The sequence below is a fragment of the Pinus tabuliformis genome, chromosome J (assembly GCF_031772625.1).
Source record: "Pinus tabuliformis cultivar Carrire ecotype Pingquan chromosome J, CPIR1, whole genome shotgun sequence".
NCBI classification, from domain to species: domain Eukaryota; kingdom Viridiplantae; phylum Streptophyta; class Pinopsida; order Pinales; family Pinaceae; genus Pinus; species Pinus tabuliformis.
This window is the reverse complement of record NC_142295.1, coordinates 1,065,281,075-1,065,300,414: the sequence shown is the minus strand read 5'-3', so window position 1 is coordinate 1,065,300,414 and position 19,340 is coordinate 1,065,281,075. Positions and strand designations below refer to the sequence as shown.

General features: G+C 40.8%; 1 protein-coding gene across 1 annotated transcript in view; it reads right to left on the bottom strand.

Moving 5' to 3' along the window:
• LOC149230638 (uncharacterized) overlaps positions 1-18,515 on the bottom strand; it is a 43,536-nt gene extending 25,021 nt beyond the window's left edge. Inside the window, exon 1 of the mRNA XM_089381374.1 lies at positions 18,315-18,515. Within this exon, the coding sequence (XP_089237500.1) occupies positions 18,315-18,515 (201 nt within the window). The remainder of the gene's footprint in view (positions 1-18,314) is intronic.
• Positions 18,516-19,340: the final 825 nt, after the last annotated feature.

The window sequence follows — 19,340 nt, the reverse complement described above, 5'->3', positions numbered from 1 at the left end:
ACCACATTCGCTTAAGTGGTATTTTGTAACATTTTTTTTACAACAACATCCTTTATATATTCCAAATTTAACTGGAAGTACACTTCCGAGTGCCAAAGGTGGTGGAGGCACAATTCCAATGCTTGGAAGTATCCAAATTTAGTATCAGTTCACTTGGCTTATATTGTTTTGGGCTTCTCTGGAAAGAAGATTATTCTATTATACAATAAGAAAATTCTTTTAGTTGTTAGTAGGAATGCCAAATTAAGTTAGTTCCATGGCTTGGGATGTTGTGGGGGCTTGTTGCATTCATTTCAAGTAGATTTCATTAGGGAGTCTTAATCTAAAATAGTTGAACAAGACTTCTACAGCGTACTAGGACATTTCTATTCCATTTTTAAATGTGAAGTAGCCTATGGTGAAGTAAAATTATAAGTGCAGACACGAACGAATTTCTCTAGCTCGATAATGGGTCTAGCCACAATAGATACATTCTATGGAAGATTTCCTTAGGTTAGAATCAATCAAGAGGGCCTACCCCTTGGTCTCATATCCTATTTGATGAAGTCTTCGCTTGCTCACTCCAGCAATCTCTCGCTTCCTTCTTCAAGCTCCTAAAACAAGTAAACAACAACAACACACAAACATAATAATAGACAAATTATAATTCAACCTACTTAACGAATCAAGAAGCATTAAAACATGGATATGTAATATTACAAAACATGTAGGAAATCAATCGATAGTTGCATATATTAATATCAAAGAGAGATTACAACCATTCGTCTTGACGCTACAGTCTTCCTCTAACAAGACCAGGTTCCCACAAACTTCTTCTAGCATTCCATAATGGCTTCAAACAACAATAGTTTTAAAGCTCTTCCCTTTAGGTTTCACTCCAAACCAAAACACACTTCTCCCTCACACAACTAGGTAGCTACAACTAGTAATAGCTTGCTTATCTACTCCAAAATAGTATCAACACTAAACAATAACTGTACCAAAACTATCAACTGTGACTATAACATTCACATACTAGTTTGTGCTTGGGAAGAAGGGAGGTTTATATAGGAAATATGGATGGGAGATGGATCCTCTTCTTATGAGAGAAGGACTTATCCCTTGAGGTAGTTCCATCATTATAGGGGAAAACAGCCCAAACTATCATCCTCAACCCCATCCTACCAAACCATTTACCAAACTTCTGTTACGAAGCTTCTAAAGCTGGAAGCTTCGGCTCTAATTTAAAAAAAATTCCATAATAGGACCGACGCGACTGAAACATAGCTCAGTCACTCTGGTCGACTGGAGGTGTAGTGATAATCTCTACACATTGACACGAGGGAGACAAAGGCCATTAGCATTGGTCTTGTAAACTTGGAAAAACAAAAGTTTCAAGGGAAATGGTGCGAAAGGGAAATGATCTACTCATGAAGAGAGGCATAATGGGAGTTTCTCCATGAATGCAAAGCATGCGGGGTTCACTGTAGAGGTCCTCCAAGATCAAGGAATGGGGAGTACAGGGACAGTGACAAAATGCTATGTAACAGATGCCCCCTAAAGCGTGAAGATAGAGCTGGAGTGAGGGATGAAATTCTTTATAAATCAGTGCAAGGAACCGGTCTGCCATCAGAAAACCTGCAAGCAAGTACAGATACATACATATAAACCACGATCTCTATCAAATGATACATGAATCGTGGCATGGACACAGCCATCTAGAGAATGATCATGTAAACGGATCCAGGTATGGGCGCAGCCATCCAATAATAAGAAGGATCACATATGATAACTCATGGTCTGGTCGCAACCAGCCATCTGAAAGAGACATGTATATCATCACAATCATGTCACACCACTTCACAACCTGGACTTGTGTGATCTAAGCTAAGGGTCTTGTGCTCCAACACGACCCGATCAAAGTACAGATCCTAGTGTGTGAATGGATGTGTTGACGTCAATCATGCTAGAAAGTCGCTGATTACCAGTCAATGATGTAAAATGTTAACAAGTGCAAGAGAAACCACCAATAATGACGATGGCCCTCAAGGTACTATCAACATAATTCACGGAATGTGAATACAGGAACTGAAGTCAAACACCCATGAAATCACTTGATTGAAATCCAATGATGTGAACTTGTCATCGAGTGTGAAGAACTTGCCATTAGGGCATGAAATCTCTAAGGTACTGGAATGGAGTCTCTCGGTCAACTTCTCGGATAATGAGTTGAAGTTGACAGAAAGATACTGTGTCGAAGGAGGGCCATAATGAATCCCATATCATCGACGCAAGATGAGAGGATGCAAAATAATTTTGGATGATATAGAGAATCAGAGGTAAGTGTAACTGCAGAAGGACAACTCTTGAACATATCGGCAACACAACTAGAAGTTTGGCAGCTTTTGGATCCATAGGATCGGTGGTCATGATGATGCATCAGAGATCAGATGGAAAACAAAAATGAACAGCCCAAACCCAGGAAGGTCAACGATACAAAGGAGGATGTCCCAACTTGACACGAAGCAAAGAGTGTCATGTTCAAGAGTGAGTTGCTGACACGACTGATAGATTTCCAAATTTTCCCCCACCATTTCTGGCGAGTACCACAATTATTTTTTAATCACAAGATTGAAGTGGATAGCATATGCTTGCACTGTAAGTTCATCCTTTAGATGAATCCGACCTAGTAATTTTAAGGAGACCTAGGAAGGAGAAGCTCATGTTCGTCATGATGATGAATCCGATGTCATTTAATAATTTAACGAGTTCGACAAAGGTGTAACTCAGTATCTTTTTCATGTTTAGATAATTCGAAAAAGACTTGTAAAAGAAAAATCCACATGGTCCCTTTTCATACATTTTTCTCTCTCAAGTCCGAAAAGGTAGAAAACAATACCTGAGAGAACCTCTTGACCATTTCAGTCAAGGAGTACCTTTTTCATAAATAGTGCATCCCAGCGTGAAAACTGGAAAAACTTATACTGGGTGCACGACGTTTCACATTCGTTAAAAAGTTTGAAACAACAAGGGCTCGGCCATCTTTTTGCTTTTTAAAGGGTTGGAAAAGAGATGAAAGTGGATCCCCCGTTTTTATTCTCTTTAATGAGTCAAAAAAGGAAAAATACTCGGCAATCTTTTCATCTCAATTTAAAGAGTTGAGAAAAGCGCTGAAACGTGACTCATCATCATCGTCGAACATCCATCACCTGCTGCTGCACAAGTAAGGCAAAGTGTATTATCGAGTCCTTGAGGCAAAATAGGTCAAAAATATTTACAAAACCTGATATTTTCATGAAAAAATGAATAAAAAGGGGAAAAGTAAATATATTTTTACCATTTACCATTTGTAGTGAAGAATTTTTACCCACTTTTTCCCTAGTTGTTCTGGAGTAGATTGCGGGAGATCCAGGAGGTCAATCGATGAGCCATCAGTTCCAGGTAACAGCCAAAGCCCTGAGCTACATTTTCATGCCATTCATTTCTATTTTTAGCCATTTTGTTTCTGGATTTTTATGGATGTTTTTGAAAAAAAAATCACCCTCAGTCGACGTGATTTCTGGGCACGAGATCATGCCGGCCGAGGGTGATTTGCACAACCATCCATGCCAATCAGCACAACTATTTTTAAAATAGGCGCATCAGTGTCGTGGATAGGGAAAAACCATTTTTTCTCAAAAACTAACCGTTTAAACTTGAATTTTATGTGCCAAGGATGATTATTGACTCAAATTAATGGCTTTTGCAGGAGAGAAATCGCCAAAAATGGTGGATTGGAAGGAAAGGGAACATGAAGATGTTGACACCCAGGCAATGAATGATCCAAATTTCCTGGAGGCTTTGAGGGCTTGCAAGCTCCTCAAATTCTTCCTTACACCAGGGATGCAGGCCCAGCTCGAGTTGCTTTGATACTTGATAAGCCTTTGGGACATTAATCGGGAGATTTTTGTCATTGGGGACCAGGAGCTAGAGTTGACAACTTCAGATATCTACTTCATCACTGGACTGTCTCGCAAAGGTGAGCTAGTGAACTTGTATGGGTCACATCTGATCGAGGCAAGCATATCTTCCCTACTTGCCGAACACTGCCCTGAGGCCCTGAAATCCAAGAGTGGGAAGATAGAGATTTCCAGTGTGTGGGATTTGACACTGAGGGTGCTTCTGTTGACTATCAACAGAGTGGCGGGGTCCTAAGCGGAACATGAGACTAACAGGTCAAAGTTCCTTTATGCTATCGACTGTACAACTCCTACAATCTTCAACTGCATAGAGCCCATGAAGTTGAACATCAAGTGCCTGTTTTCCAAGGCCAAGGTAGGGAATCTGAAGCAATTTGGCTTCGGATCAGTACTTGTGACCTTTCTCTTGGAGCGAGTGCCACTTTTCTAGTATCATTTGACTAAGGTCAATCCTCCTATGCCACACGATCCACAGATGGCCTACTGGAGTCGTTTGATGCCCAGGATCACTGGGGATCAGCATATGTCATACCGACCTACATTCTTCTCGTGGCTACGATGACAGAAGATCATCATGGAGGATTGGCTATACAATGGAACTGATTTCCATGGAGATCTAGATATGCCCTTACTAGATGGAGAGGACTTTGATGACGAAGGTAAAAATCAAAATTTTTAGTTTTGAGATTTTTAAATGTTTTTGGTATATGCGTGCTTATAACATTTCTCTCATTTATGCAGATGTTGGGCCAAAGCACCCGGCCGGGATGTCCCCGATAGCTAGGATCGTACCCCGCCCTATTGATGCTATCACCCCTTATCAGGAAGGGAGCGACAATGAAGAGGAGATCGCGAGGAACCTCGAGGGGTTAACTCATGGTATCCCAGAGTATGCTTGGCTAGGAGACATGCCCCATCGGTACTAGAGACACATGGTGGGAGTCTCAAATTAGATCCGCTAACTACTGAGTCATGTTGCACGAGCTATCTCATGCTACCATGACCACCATGCTGAGTAGTTCCTAGGTCCAGCACTTACATATTTTTTGAGGCCTGCGTGCCACGGATGTATGAGGCCTGTGAGCCGCTGATGTTATTATAGACACACATATTATTTTTTGGGGTTCTAATGTATCAAACATTCTCACCATACATATATATGTTGTATTTTCCTGTCTATTATGGTACAAATGGTTTGTCTTATCTTTTACATGTTTCGTAAATGTCTATCCAACACATAATTAGCTAATGCATTTGTCAATGTATTCATGCGTCTAGGAATATGATGATATGTGATATAATCAAAATGCCTTTCCAAAATATGGATACGGAGATACATTGTTAATATTTGAGGTTTCCTGAAGGAATATTGCCCGTTGAGTTGAAGGACAACAAGCTGTGAATCCAGGTTGACAACCAATTCTCTGATGCCCAGAGCGATGGCTTCTGACAACAATTCGATGACTGCACTGTATTCAGTGATGTTGTTGGTTGTACGACCTAGGCAGATACTTTGAAGGTCAATCAACTCACCGTTGGGGTCATAGATAGCCCATGCCATGGATGATAGGTTCTGGGTACTACGGCAAGCACCATCGGCGAAACCAACATGAGGAATCATAGACATCTACAAAGCAAGAAAAGCATAATAATAGGAAATCCGTTTGAAAACTGTCACACAAAACCATGTTGTACAAAAATGAATCACACTCTAATGTACATAAGTAACCATGCAAGATGACTTAAGCATAGTACTTTTTGAGGTATGAGTCCATGTTGGGACTCGAGTAATCAATCAACACAGAAGGACACCGACGTGTTACCATTGTCATGATGAGTAAGCATCGACTCGGCCAAATAATAAAATAGAACTCATATAAGGCTTTGCCCCCTACCCCCTGGGTGAGGGAGGGTTGCGAGTCAGAGGACAATCAGTGAAAACTTAGGGAGGGTGGAAAATCCTGAATCCATGAAGGGATAAAGGTGCCCTTAGTTGAAAGATCTTGATCATGTTAGGATGAACTGACACATCAATAAGCAATGGAGAAGAGGACTCTTCGAAAGTGGTAGACGTGACTGTCGGCGAGGTAGGAATGAGGAGCAATGATGAGTATCGATCCATGGTGGTTCCTTGAGAGACACGATTTCCATGATACCTTCATCAGTGAGGAAAGTCTCATCTAAAGGATCAGATGATTCCAAAGTGCCAAGCTAGGGGGATTGAGAATACATATCGAGAGAGGTCTTCGACATATAAGAAACAGAGGATGCAGAGTTTGAAGCCGAAACAATTTCCACGTAATTGACTTTGACAGGACTAAGCGACATAACTTCTCCCCAAGTATCAACAAGATCTGGTGCAGGTATGACCCCGAGATCAGATTTGACCGAGATCATGTTGAAAGAGGCAACATGAGGAGGTGGAAGTGGAAAAATTCCCACTAAGGTAGAATCTTTGAAGAGACCCACACCCACACTCTCATAGGGAGCACCAAAGTGGTTGACGTACGAAACATTGCCATCCGAGGAGGAAGAGGCAAATAAAGACAGCTAATCAATGATGACAATCTTACCTTGATGTGGAAAACAGATCACGCGAAACAAAGAGGAGGCCACAGCATGCATGGCATGTGTCCAACTTTGGTCGAGTAGAAGATTATAATTGAGATTGGTGTCAACAATCTCTACTTTGACTTGCACTGTCTTGCCTTTCAGGGTGATGGAAAGGTTAGGTAAGAAATAGAAGGGTTGCAAATCTCACCCATCAAAAGCTTCCAAAGTGTTAAGAGACTGGTTCAGTGTAGGGGAACCAATAGGCTTACAACATGCAGTTGACATGATTTAGGTGGGAGCACCTTCATCGATGATAGTGCAATGGATGGTATTCTCATTAATGATTACCTGAATAAGAAAATCTGATGAGGGAGTCGTGGAACATGGTTCTCCAGATCGAAATATATCAAATTAGAATCGGTGGGATTGATGCCCCCGATAGCTGACAGCAAATATTTCTGCTATGATGGGCAGCTTTGGAGTACCTCGAGAGCTGACATGGCTAACGGTGCTTGAGCCAAATCCTTAACAATATTGTAGTGTTGAGTAGCTTGGGCATTGGGATTATACGAGGATTTCCGCAGCACACCTCGAGAGGGTGGCCGCGTAGAGGAATTAGGGTTAGGGCGCTATATTTACAGAGGTCTAGAACTCGAGATAGAAGAAGAATAAGGTGCATCTTCTTTTTCTTTCCCAGCTGTCGGAGCTGGAGCTTGATAATCTTTTGATCGGGTAGCCACATTAATAGGCATGCTCATCATGAACACTTGAGATCCAGAGGAAGCAGACTGGGTTGGTCTACCATTTGGGTCTACTGAGATGGAAATGACTCTTTAAGGATAGTAGGGGTCCCTTTGATCAAGCAACTAACTTCGTATCGACTAGGACAATCTTTAGTGTAGTGATCCTCCTCGCAAATGAGGCATGGATACTTGGGTTTTCGTTGTGAAGATTTGCCAGCAGACAATTTGGGAGAAACTTGTTTTGGGGCATCAGCTTTAGCTTTGCTTTTGCCTTTATTCTTTCCTTTCGAGGATTTTTCTGCTGTGGTAGACTAGACAGCATGGACTTCTGAGGTTTTACCAGGGCCAGGTGGATTCTGAGATGAACTATTAGGAGCAGCATTCGAGACCGACTTCTGTTTGGAAGAATTTTTAGTAAGGGTCTGGGATACTGAACCAATAACTCCATCGACGGGAGGAACAACTAGTGATTTTGATGCCGCAGGATTAGATGATGGGCACAGAGCATTGGGTAACAACTCGTATAAAGTGCCAGATTGAGAGTAAACTAGATCTAAGTACTAGGCATGAGCGATGCCTTGCTCTTTAGTGACGCATCCACCCATAGCTATATCATGAGCAATTGGAGCTACGAATGATTTGGTAAACCATTCAATGAGAAAATGATAAGTTATCTCGAATTTTATCAGCCGACGTCTACGTCTCCATTCATGGATATGATCAAAGATGTGCGTTGCAGTGTCTTGCTTAAGCGATGTGAGCAAATAGGTGCCAGTTTCATAATGAACCAACAGCTGAAAATGTGTGAGGAAAGCCATGGCTAACGAATTAAAGTCACGGAAAATATTTCAAGGTAGCTTGATGTACCATTTCACAGCGACACCTGTGAGGGTTCGTTGGAAAAAGAAGAATACAAATGGAATCGTCCACGTGCAAGTTCGACGAGCACTAGAGGTGATATATCATCACATGGGCCTAAGGATCTTCTTTAGCTTTTCCATCGAACTTTGGGCAATCACTTGGTATCTTGGACAGCACCAGGGGTCAGTACGGTGAATGAAGGATCGGATCATTTGTAAGGCGCGGTATGTCTGGCAACTCGAGTGTAGCCAAGAAAGGTAATTGAGTGTTAAAAGTCATGGGAGGTCAATAGGCAGGCCCATATGGAGGAGTCCATCCCTGTTGGTAAGGATTTTGGCCTCACAGTGGGGGATTTTGGCCATATGGCATCTGAGGTTGCCCCCATTGTGGATTACTTTAACCATAGGGAGGATTCTGACCTTGAACACCTTGAAACCTTCCAGGCATGGGTTGCTGATAGGCAACATATGGGTTAAAAGGTTGTTGAGCCTGTTGACCTTGGACATATGGATATGGGACCTGTTGTCCTAGAACATAGGGATGATGAGCCAGATGTCACTGAACAAGAGGGTTCTTGACCTACAGTCCTTGGTCATAAGGTTGATATGATTTTTTCCCTTGGATGTAGGGGTTTTGTACCTAGTGTTAGGGCCTAAATCTACCTCAGGCTGAGAAAGGTAGGATCTAGGGTAACATCAAACCAAGCTTAACCTAGTAGCTAGCCCTACCAGGTCGGGAGAGGGCTCTTTCCTGTCAATCTCAGCAAAAACATCAATGAGGCTTGAGATGACTTGAATGAAGAATGATTTTAGGCTAGGTATGTGTACAAAAGGGTTTGATTGAATTTGATGATGTTTGTTGGCTCAAATGGAAAGGCAGTTTTTAGGTCTTGGGAATGAGGCTCTTTTTTGCAGAGGTCTCAATGGGGCAAGGTAGGCAAGTGATTTGATACTTCAAATTGAATGAAATGGAGAGATTTAGATAGGTGAGGAGTTGAAGAGGGAAATAAAACCTCAAGGATCCTCTTCAAATAGCTGAAAACATCAATAACTAAGCAAACCATAGGTAGAGCACTGCAATTTCAATGGATTCTACCTTTATCCTTGTTTGTTTTAGTTAAGAAGAAGCAAGAGAGATAATGGCATACATAAAACACATATAAACTTACATTTATAGAAGGAAACACAATATCAAATCAACATTCCACATGAATCCCATAGAGTGCTGCAAACCACTAGTCTATTCCTTAGCCAAAACTGCTGAAATGAGTATACAATAAGCTCCAAGCTTTCCCAAAAGTCCAACCATGCTAATGACTGAAAAAACATAAGATATAGGCAAAAAACAACTCATCCTAGCCTCCAGGGGTTGAGCTCATAAGTTTAGGAGCCGTTCAACTAATTCTAAACTAAGAACTACAAATTAGGTAGTGGAACAACATGCCTCTAAAAACTAGGGAACTAATTCATTCAGTTTCAAACTAACTTTTTATGGATGAATCTACCTCCATGAGTGAAAATTTGACATAATTACATCAAGATCCATCAATTTACATTAAATTACATCATAATTTTGACATTAAGAAAGAGGAAAGTCAAACTGTCAAGGAACTAGGTGAAAAACAGAGTATATTTGGTCAAACTGAGCAAAATTTCCCCTATGCGCCGCGCTGATTTCTCTATGTGTAGCGCCTGTTTGCAGCCACTTTTGGAGGCCTTCCCGATGTCTAGATTCACTCCAAGTGTGATTTTTGGAAATTTCTGCCTGTCTACTTTCTAGATAAAGTGGAATTTTTGAATTTGGCCTCCCTTTGCCCCTCCAAAACTGAGTTCTCCCAACACTACTTCCTGTGTGTTAAAATAGGGGCAGCAAGGTCATTTTTTGGGTGTTTTTGACCTTTTTGGGGGCTCAAAACCTGTCAAAATTTCTTGGCCATTGGCAGGCATGCATATTTTTCCAAGACAAATCCAAATATGTTGAGTTTTTGTCATTTGGAGGCCTCCATCAAAAGCGAGCGCCAGGTGCTGCGGCGCATTGGGCAGAAATTTCTGTGTTTTAGCCCAAAAATTTCAACAATGCAAAAAGTGTCCCAAACTTTTTGAAATTTGGGTTGAGTGCTCTCCATCAAGTGTTGTGTTGGGCCAAGGAAGCCTCAGCCAAGATTTGAAGTTTATCTTGTGTTTTTTTCCTCCTCAATCTCTTCTTCAATTTTGCCTTCAAGCTCCTGATTTTAGCTTGGCACACCATATTCCTTGACAAATAATGATATGCCATGTTTCTCAACATATTATTTTCATTGATGGCTTTCTCCAACCTCCTCTCCAAGTGGATATTAGTCCTCTCCAACCAAGACTCACGATCAGCATTGATTTCTTGCTTAAGTGTTGTGAACTTGACTCTCCTACGTTTGGCAGCTTGTCAGTTTTCTCATATGTTTCTAAGTTCCATTATGGTTTGTTGATTCTCTAGTTGCTTGTTTCTTTGTTCCAGGTACTTTATTATCCACTCGGCTTTTTCCAATTTGAGGGACAAAGCATTGATGTCCACCTGTTGCTCTTGGATGACTTCCTTGAGCTTTGAGCTTTGTGGGCCCAAATCCATGTCATCGTCCCGAATGAGAATCAAATCAAGCTCCTGCTCACTTAAAGGCCCCTCATCATGCAATGGCCTCTTGCCCTTGTCTTGAACCTGCTATGCTGATGAAGGAAGTGAGACCCCTTCCACCCCGGGTGGAGATAATACTCGCTTTGTTGCTGCAAACAACTGTCTAGTACCCTTTTGATATGTGACAAACACCGGCACACTAGCGGTCTGTGTCTCATGACCCTCCTGCTGATAAGAAGGTCCACCCGTCTCATGAAAAGTCTCTAGAGGTACCTGAGGAGTTGTGAAGAACTCATGAGAAATGAAATCCTCCCATGAGATGCCCTGCCAACCAAGCTAATGCATGACCACAATTTTGATGAGAGAAAAATGGTATATACTATTAAACTGTTGCTGAGGGGTTTTTTGTTGTACTAGTGTGGTCATCTTCTCAATATTTTGGCACATGAAGTAGGGGAGATTCATCATTCTCACCCTGGTAAAGTGCATCAATAATCTGATATGATAAGCATATAGGCCAGAAAACCGGCCCTCACAGCTGAAATATTTCATTATGAGTTTCATCAAGGGAGCATATGAGTCTTTAAGGTACCGAAAGGGAAACACTCTACTGAGTTGTCTCAAATAACCGGCCTTGATGTATGGTTCATAGTGTTCCCCGTCAATCTGCTGCCTTTTATTCCACTGCTGTCTGACATTAGGAATGTCAATTGCTAGAGAAATAGACTCTGGTGTCAAGGTAAATGTCACACTAGCTAGAGTGGTTTGGCCATTATGTAGATAAAGCACAAATAACTGGGCTAACTCATGATGATACTGGACTCTAGCAACCATCTCACAGAACTGATAATAGGATTGGTGTTGGAAGCATGTGATAGCAAGAGGGCAGGCCTGCAGCTCAGCAAGTGAAGTAGGCTCCTCTCTTATATGTTTGCCACCCTTGTGAGGTCTCCTTGGTGCATGCATTTCTGTAGGAGAGTCACTATGTGTCTCTTCATCTCGGTCATATGAAGGATCAAATTCCATGCTTGCTAATGTGTGAGTTTTCTTGATGAGTATGAAGAGATTTATGGTGATTTTGATGTTTTCTGCCACCAAGGGTAAGAATATGTGAGGGACTGTGGAGGGAGAGGATATGAGGGGTTTTGGGACTATTATGATAGGTTTTGTGGGAAATAGGGGATTAGGGAACAATATGGAAGCTTTAGGGACAGCAATTAGGGTTTGGGGATTTGTAATTAAGATTTGGGAAAATGGGATTTGGGGATAGGGGTAAATGATTTTTAGGAATATGGGAGTTTAGGGAATGGGTGGATAAGCTAGGAAAATAAATGGAGTGACAAAGTGAGGGAGTGGTAGAATGAATTTGGCAGCAAAATGACAGTGCAAACCCTAGGCAATGGTGTTTGAGAAATTGCAAGGAAATAGGGTTTGATTTTCTTCACACAACCACCATAAATTTTTAAGACAAACTCCTTCACTAGCAAGGAAAAGATCTTGACTTACTTGCACACTAGAAGACTTGAGTTCTTTCGGCAATATTGATAAAGTTTTCGAGAGAATCGGGCTCGGTAGCTCTATGCGCTGTGCCTCAAACCCAACGCGCCGCACCTCCTGTGTGCGTCGTGCTAGTTCAAAATCAACACTGAGGAGGTCGGCCCTATGCGCCGCGCCTCCAAAACTGAGTGCTTTGCTGCGATTTTTCCAACACGGCTTTCTACTTTCTCAATCTTGCTTCTTGGAATGCTAATGAGCTTTTGAATTGTTAAAAATAGTTTATATACAAGAGCCTTTTAATTTTTGATTCATAAAACCCATTTTTATAATGTTTGCCATGTGACTTTGTTTTTCACCTCTATTTTTTGGGCAGTTTGCTTTATTTGAGCCTTTTGATGAACTGAATGACTTGATCTTTGTTTTCCTTGTAGGGGATGGAGCTCCTAAAGCTTGGCAAGGTGACTAGGGTTGCCACTGAAGTGATTTACATACAAGAGAACTAAAAATAGATGAATTTATACAATGAGAACCTAAAATACTCTGTTTTTCCTCAAAACAGAGTTTTGAGGAAAAATACATTTATGAGTAATTGATTATGAAATTTCTTGGTACTGGAACTTTATTCAACCTCCTCAAGTGCCTGCTGGCTGTTATTGGACATTTTGAAGACCTCTTTGATGAAACCCTAGACCTAATGAAACTAAAACCCTAGAAATGAATTTTGCAAATTTAAAGACAAAAAGTGACTGCAGATGATCTTGATGAATGGAAATGAGCCAGTAGGTAAAGGACATGAGGGAAAATGTACAACAAGCCACTACCGTCAGATGATCCATGCTCCTAATGGAATGCAGCTAACTGAGCGAGACACCTAATATGCAATGCAACAAGAGAATTTGATCTCTGGCGGAGGGATGAAGATACCAACACTAACATTGGCTCCAATGAGGATGGTAGCTCCTTGGAGGTGCCAAGAACTATAGATCTCTGGGAAAGCAAGCAGTGCCTTCGTCCATTGGGCTATGGAGTCAATAACTTTGACAAACCAAAATGAGACTCTTGACTCAATTTCAGGACTGAAATGTGACTCAAAACTAACGCAATTTCAAGACTGAAATCGACTAAAAGACCTGACTCGGATAAACCAAACTAAAACTGAAATCAAACCTCAGTTTTATAGCCTTCACCTTGGGCCCCAAACTGAAACTATGAAAATAGTACACAGTTGCAATGGAATTTAAACAAACTGGTATGTACAATGATACATATGACAATAGAAAATACTTCAAAAATAGTACCGTTTGAGTAGCCGACCGTTGACCGGCCCATCGGGATAGTCTTCTCCATTCATTTCTTGCAAGAGGAAGGCATTTTGGCCCCGATATGCCGCAATCCTGTAAGGTCCCTTCCAAATATTTTCAAACTTGCCATGCTTACCTTTCTCTTCATTCCTTGCATCCCATTTCAGCATTATGTCCTCTATTTAAAACTTGTCTGCTTTTGCTTTTTGGTCATATATCTTCTTGATTCTCTCTTGCAGCTTGAAAGTGTTCTGAAATACCTCCTCTCTAGTTTGCTGCAAATGAATCATTTGATTGATTCCCTGCCGCAAATGATCATCTTCACTGCCTGCTTCTTGTAGGAGTTTGACCACCAGGACCACAAGAGAGGTCGGGAAAACTGTGTCCACACCATACACGAGCTCAAAAGGAGACATGCCTATAGATTTCTTTTGACTTACTCTGTCTGCCTAAAGTGCATTGACTAGCTTTTTATGCCAACTTTTCTTGTTCGTTTCCAGCAGCTTTTTGATAATGTTGACCAAAGATTTATTTGAGGATTCCACCAATCCATTGCCTTGTGGGTAATAAGCAGTTGAGTGCCCCAAAGTGATTTGATATTTATGACAAAAGTCAATCATCCTTTTAGATTTAAAGGTTGTTGCATTGTCAGTGATCAACTTATTTGGATAGTCAAAACAAGACAAAATGTTGTTTTCAAGAAATGAAATGATTACTGAATCAGTTACCTACCTCATGGGTATCGCCTCAATCCATTTGATGAAATAATCCATCGCTGTGAGGATCCATTTGTGCTGCACTGGAGAAGAAGGATGGATCTCGCCAATGAAATCCAAACCTCGCTGCTGAAATGGAGCACTTACCTCAATGGGCTTGAGTGGTAAAGGCTGCAACTTCCTTCTACCTTGAAAAATTTGACATTCGTGGCAGCTTTCTACTGTTTTGTACACATCAGCAAAAAGAGTTGGCCAATAATACCCCGCTCTCAAAATTTTATTGGCTGTTGTCTTCCAGAAAAGATGGCCTCCGCAATCTCCCTTGTGAAAGTCTTCCATAACCTGTTTTGCCTCTTCTTCAACCAAACAATTGAGCAAGACACCACCGGGATCTTTCCAATAGAGTGCATTATTCATGATACAAAATTTGGCAGCCTTCAATTTCAGTGTCCTACTTTTGTTCTTAGCCATTCCAGGTGGTGATGACAGATTTTGGAGTACATAAACAATGTCCGAATACCAAGGAGAAAGAAGAAAAATTTCTGATACCTGAGCGGGCAGACTTTCTTCATCTTCCTTGGACATAGCAGCAATGAGATTGATGTCCAAGGCGTGCAAATTTGACTCAGCCATTAGCTTAGCCAGCCCCTGTCCTTTGATGAGCTTTGTCGGTTTGATCTCCACATCATATTCCAACAAGGCAGCAATCCATTTGCCTCTTTTTCCTTCTGGATCTGTTTGCACTAAGACATCTTTAACAACAACATTAGGGACATAAGCAAGGATGTGAGAATGCAGAATATAAACCCGAAAATCTTTCAATGCCTTTACCAAAGCAAGAGCTTGTTTTTCAATAATATTGTACTTTAATGCCGCATCCCTTATGGTCCTGCTGAAAAACGCAATTGGTTTCTCAAGCTGGTCTCTTTTCTGCATCAAGACTGCTGCCATAGTGTGATCTGAGGCAAATGAAAACAAAATGAAATCCTGAGTATAGTCCGGGCTGATCAAAACCAGAGTGGAAGAAAGGGCCAATTTCACCAAATTGAAAGATTTAATTGCTTCCTCGGTCCATTTGACTACACTATCTTTTTTTAGCATGTTTGTGATTTCCCTTAAATGTTCTGCAAGATTAGGCACAAAGCGACGTAAGAAATTCATCTTACCATTGAATGATTGGATTTCTTTCTTACTTCATGGAAAATCAATCTTTTGAATGGCTTCCACCCGAGCTAGATCAATGCGGATGCCCTCCTTTGATATGATATGACCGAGAAGCTTGCCTTCATCCATGGCGAACAGACTCTTCTTTGGATTGAGAGAAATACCATACTTTCTACAACGCTGAAATACAATTTTCAAATGATAGAGGTGCTCTTCATCTAAGTTAGAGAAAACTGTCAAATCATCAAGATAAACAACTAAAAAAACATCTTTTTCATTATCGAATGCAATATCCATCACCCTCTGAAAAGTTGCACCAACATTTTTCAATCCGAAAGGCATCTTTGCATAGTGAAAATTTCTCCACAAAGTGGTGAACGTTGTTTTGTCTCTGTCATCCTCATGGACCAGAATTTGGTTATACCTGGAATACCCATCAAGTAGTGACATGTGGGAAGCCCCAACTACCCTCTGAAGTATGTGATCCATCTTGGGCAATGGATAATTATCTTTCAAAGATACTTTATTTAGATTTCTAAAATCAATACATAACCAAATCTCACCTGTTTTCTTGCACACAGGCACAAAATTAGAAATCCAATCGGAAAACCGTATGGGAATAATGATACCTACTTTGTACAACTAATTGACTTCCTTCTCAATTGAGGGTAGCAGCTTTGGATTTATTCTTCTTAGCTTCTGATGAAAAGGCTTCTGATTTGGCTTGATCGGGATGATATGTTGAATGATGCTTGTGTCATATGCCTTCAAATCTGAATAATCCCAAGCAAATACATCAGTAAAAGAAGATAGTAAACTGATATACTTTTCTTTTACCTGTGGAGGCAATGCCTTTGATAACTTCACCATTTTAGGATTTTCAGCTGATCCAATGTTCACATCCTCAACTCCTTTCTCGGTTGGCAGCAAGCTCAGTTTCCGGGCCACATCATCTTGATTGAACAGCTCCTCTAAAGGTATTAGACCTTTAGGAATGACGTTGTCCTTTAGCTGCAAAACTTCTATCTGATTGAATTCTATATCCATCTCACCATCATCATACTCTACATCAGTAGAAGTGTCTTTGAATTTACCTTCATTTTGCATAAATTCATCGATCTCTTCATCATCTTGAAACACTTGCCAATACCTTTGATTGTCGGGAATAGCTGGGCGATGTTTCACATGAATCTCAAACTTGTTGTTTGAATTCATCGGAATTTTCAAATTACTTGCTACTGTTGCAAGTGAATCTGCAATGACATTCTGAACACGAGGGACACATGTCAAAGTGTACTCTGAAAATACTCTCAAGATGTCTAATACCGCATTGTGGTAAGCCCGTATTCGAGGATGCTTAGCTTGGTATTCCCCTTTCACTTGCTTGATAACTAACTCAGAGTCGCCATACACTAAAATCCTTTTAGCATTCAACTTTCTAAGAATTTTCAAACCAGCAATTAAAGCCTCATATTCAGCCTCATTATTTGAACAGTCAAAAGCTAGTTTATAAGAACAGACCCTTACATTTCTTGGCACTTTGTTTGGGGCGAAAACAGGGCTACGTATCCAAATGCCAATTCTAGCACCTTCCCTTCCTACTATGCCATCAAAATCCATGCTCCACAGGCCTGCTTCGTCCTCTTCCAAATGCTGAAATTCTGTTTGCTGTGTTACTCTTCCTTGCTGTCCATCAATATGTTGTTGTTGTCAGAAGGCTAATTGCTCAGTGGTACTATCAAGTCTTTGTCTTTCTTGCTTTAAGACCTCTCTGAAATTTTTAGTGATCTCGAGAATGTCTTCTACTTCTACTACTTGGCTATTTACATCATTAAAACTATCTTAATACAAAACAAATGATTCTAAATTAGTATGTACATAGTTGATTGGATGATTTACCGATTTCTCCTTGCTGGTAATCATGTACTTCATCTTTTGCTCCCAGTATAATTTTCTCATTTGACCGAACACGGGAATGGTAGCATAGGAGAAATCAAGCTGCATTGTCCCTTTGATCTTTGCTCCCCAAGATCTGGAAAGAAGCATGCCAAATCTAGGAGGTATATCCACCACAACCACATCCATCAAAACATTTTTAGCCGGAATCTGATCCAAACTAACCACCAAATCTTTGATAAGACCAATGCACCTTACTCTACCAGAATCAAAGGAGTAGAGGTCATGATACTTTCTAGTGATATCCAACCCCAATTTCTCCATGATGGCCTTAGGCATGAGATTATGAGAGGCTCCGGAATCAAACATAGCATTGTGTAATACATAGTCATGCACCTGCAGGCTGATGTAAAAAGGAGCTACATCACTATCTTGAGACTGACCTTCCAATGCTGGACCAAAAATCAACTCAGGTCTATCATCTTCCACGTTCACCATATCAAATGATGGATCCAAATTCAAAATTTTAGACACTTGACCTTTGTAGCTGCTATTTTTCATCAACTCAGGAAAAGGAATAGATACTTTTAACTTAGCAATTTCATTTTCTAAGTTAAAAACTGAAATCTTTTCTACCACTTTTGCTGAAACATCCTTCTTTTCAGTTTTCTCCTTTGACACACTTGGCTAATTAGATCTTTCATTTGATTATGGCATTTTGTTGATGGTAGGATCAGCTATCTCTTTTCCCTTTTTCTGCACAATGGGAGGATCATTCTTTGGTGCTATTATCTCCTTCCTTTTCTAAATTGGATTTATGGGCACATCTCTACTTCTGAGTGAATATTGTCACTGCTGAGCTGACAAAGCATTCATGTATCCTCTTTGATATTCATCGGACTCCTCCTCAAGAACTGTTTCATTCGCCAAGATGAAATTTTCGTCCCTTTGTATAGTTGAATTCTCAGAATACTCCTCATCTTCAGTAATAAAAATTGGCATATCATCGGGTGTAAAGAAATGATTCTCTTCTCCAATTACATTCTCCTCATCGTCTGATTTCGGGCCATGTACAAAATTCTGCTGTAAGGGTGTCTTTATCTGCTGCTGCATTGCTTGGTCTTGTGCTCGCTGCTCTCTTTGCTTGATTCTAAATTGTGGTTGCTGTTTACCACGGAAGTTGCGATTTCTGACTTGTGGTTCAGACTTGTCAATTGTCAATCTGTCAAACATCTTCTCCATCTTCCTGAGCACTTGATCTGAAGTGGAAACCTCTTCCTTTATTGTTACCTTCTTTTCAGCCTTTGTTCTAGCTCTCTTGGCAAGCAGATTAGCTTCAACGCTGATTGCAATTTTCTACATGTCTTCCAAAGTGGTTGGATCTCTTTCTCTTAATTGATAGGCCATATCAGGATCGAAACCATCCGGAAACTTAATCAAAGCCAGCCCCATAGGTGGCTTTATATGATCAGGAATTGCATTGTAAACTGAATTGAATCTAATACAATAATCTTGAACAGACTCACCAACATTCCGCTTGATGTTCTCATATTCGGAAAGGATCTGAAGAGGATTTTTCTTCACTTCCCAGCGATCCAAGAATTGTCTCTGAAGATTAGTCAATGTAGTGATACTTGCAGCCGGAAAAGCTCTAAACCACTTCCTCACTTCACCACCAAAAGTTTGTACAAACAGTCTCATTGTTACATTTTCAGCATCAATCTCATGAAGGTCGAAGAAATCTGTCATCTTGTCCACATGTTGCTGAGCTATAACACCATGAGGAGTGCCATCAAATAGTGGAATTTTGCTTTGATAATCGGCAGGCATATCATCCAAATTTTGAGGCAGCACAAGGGGTGCAAAACGAGCAGCCATTGCTCTCGGTGGATTTGCAATCAGTCTTGGGGATGTTGGGGGAGTGGGTGCAACTGGTGTATGGGGTGTATGAGGTGGGGATGGTGGTGAAGAAATTTTGGATGTTTGAGGGGTAGAAGGAGTGGACAGAGGTGACACCACTACAGATTTTTGATCAGAGATAGAAGGCTACACGGGAATGGTGGGAAT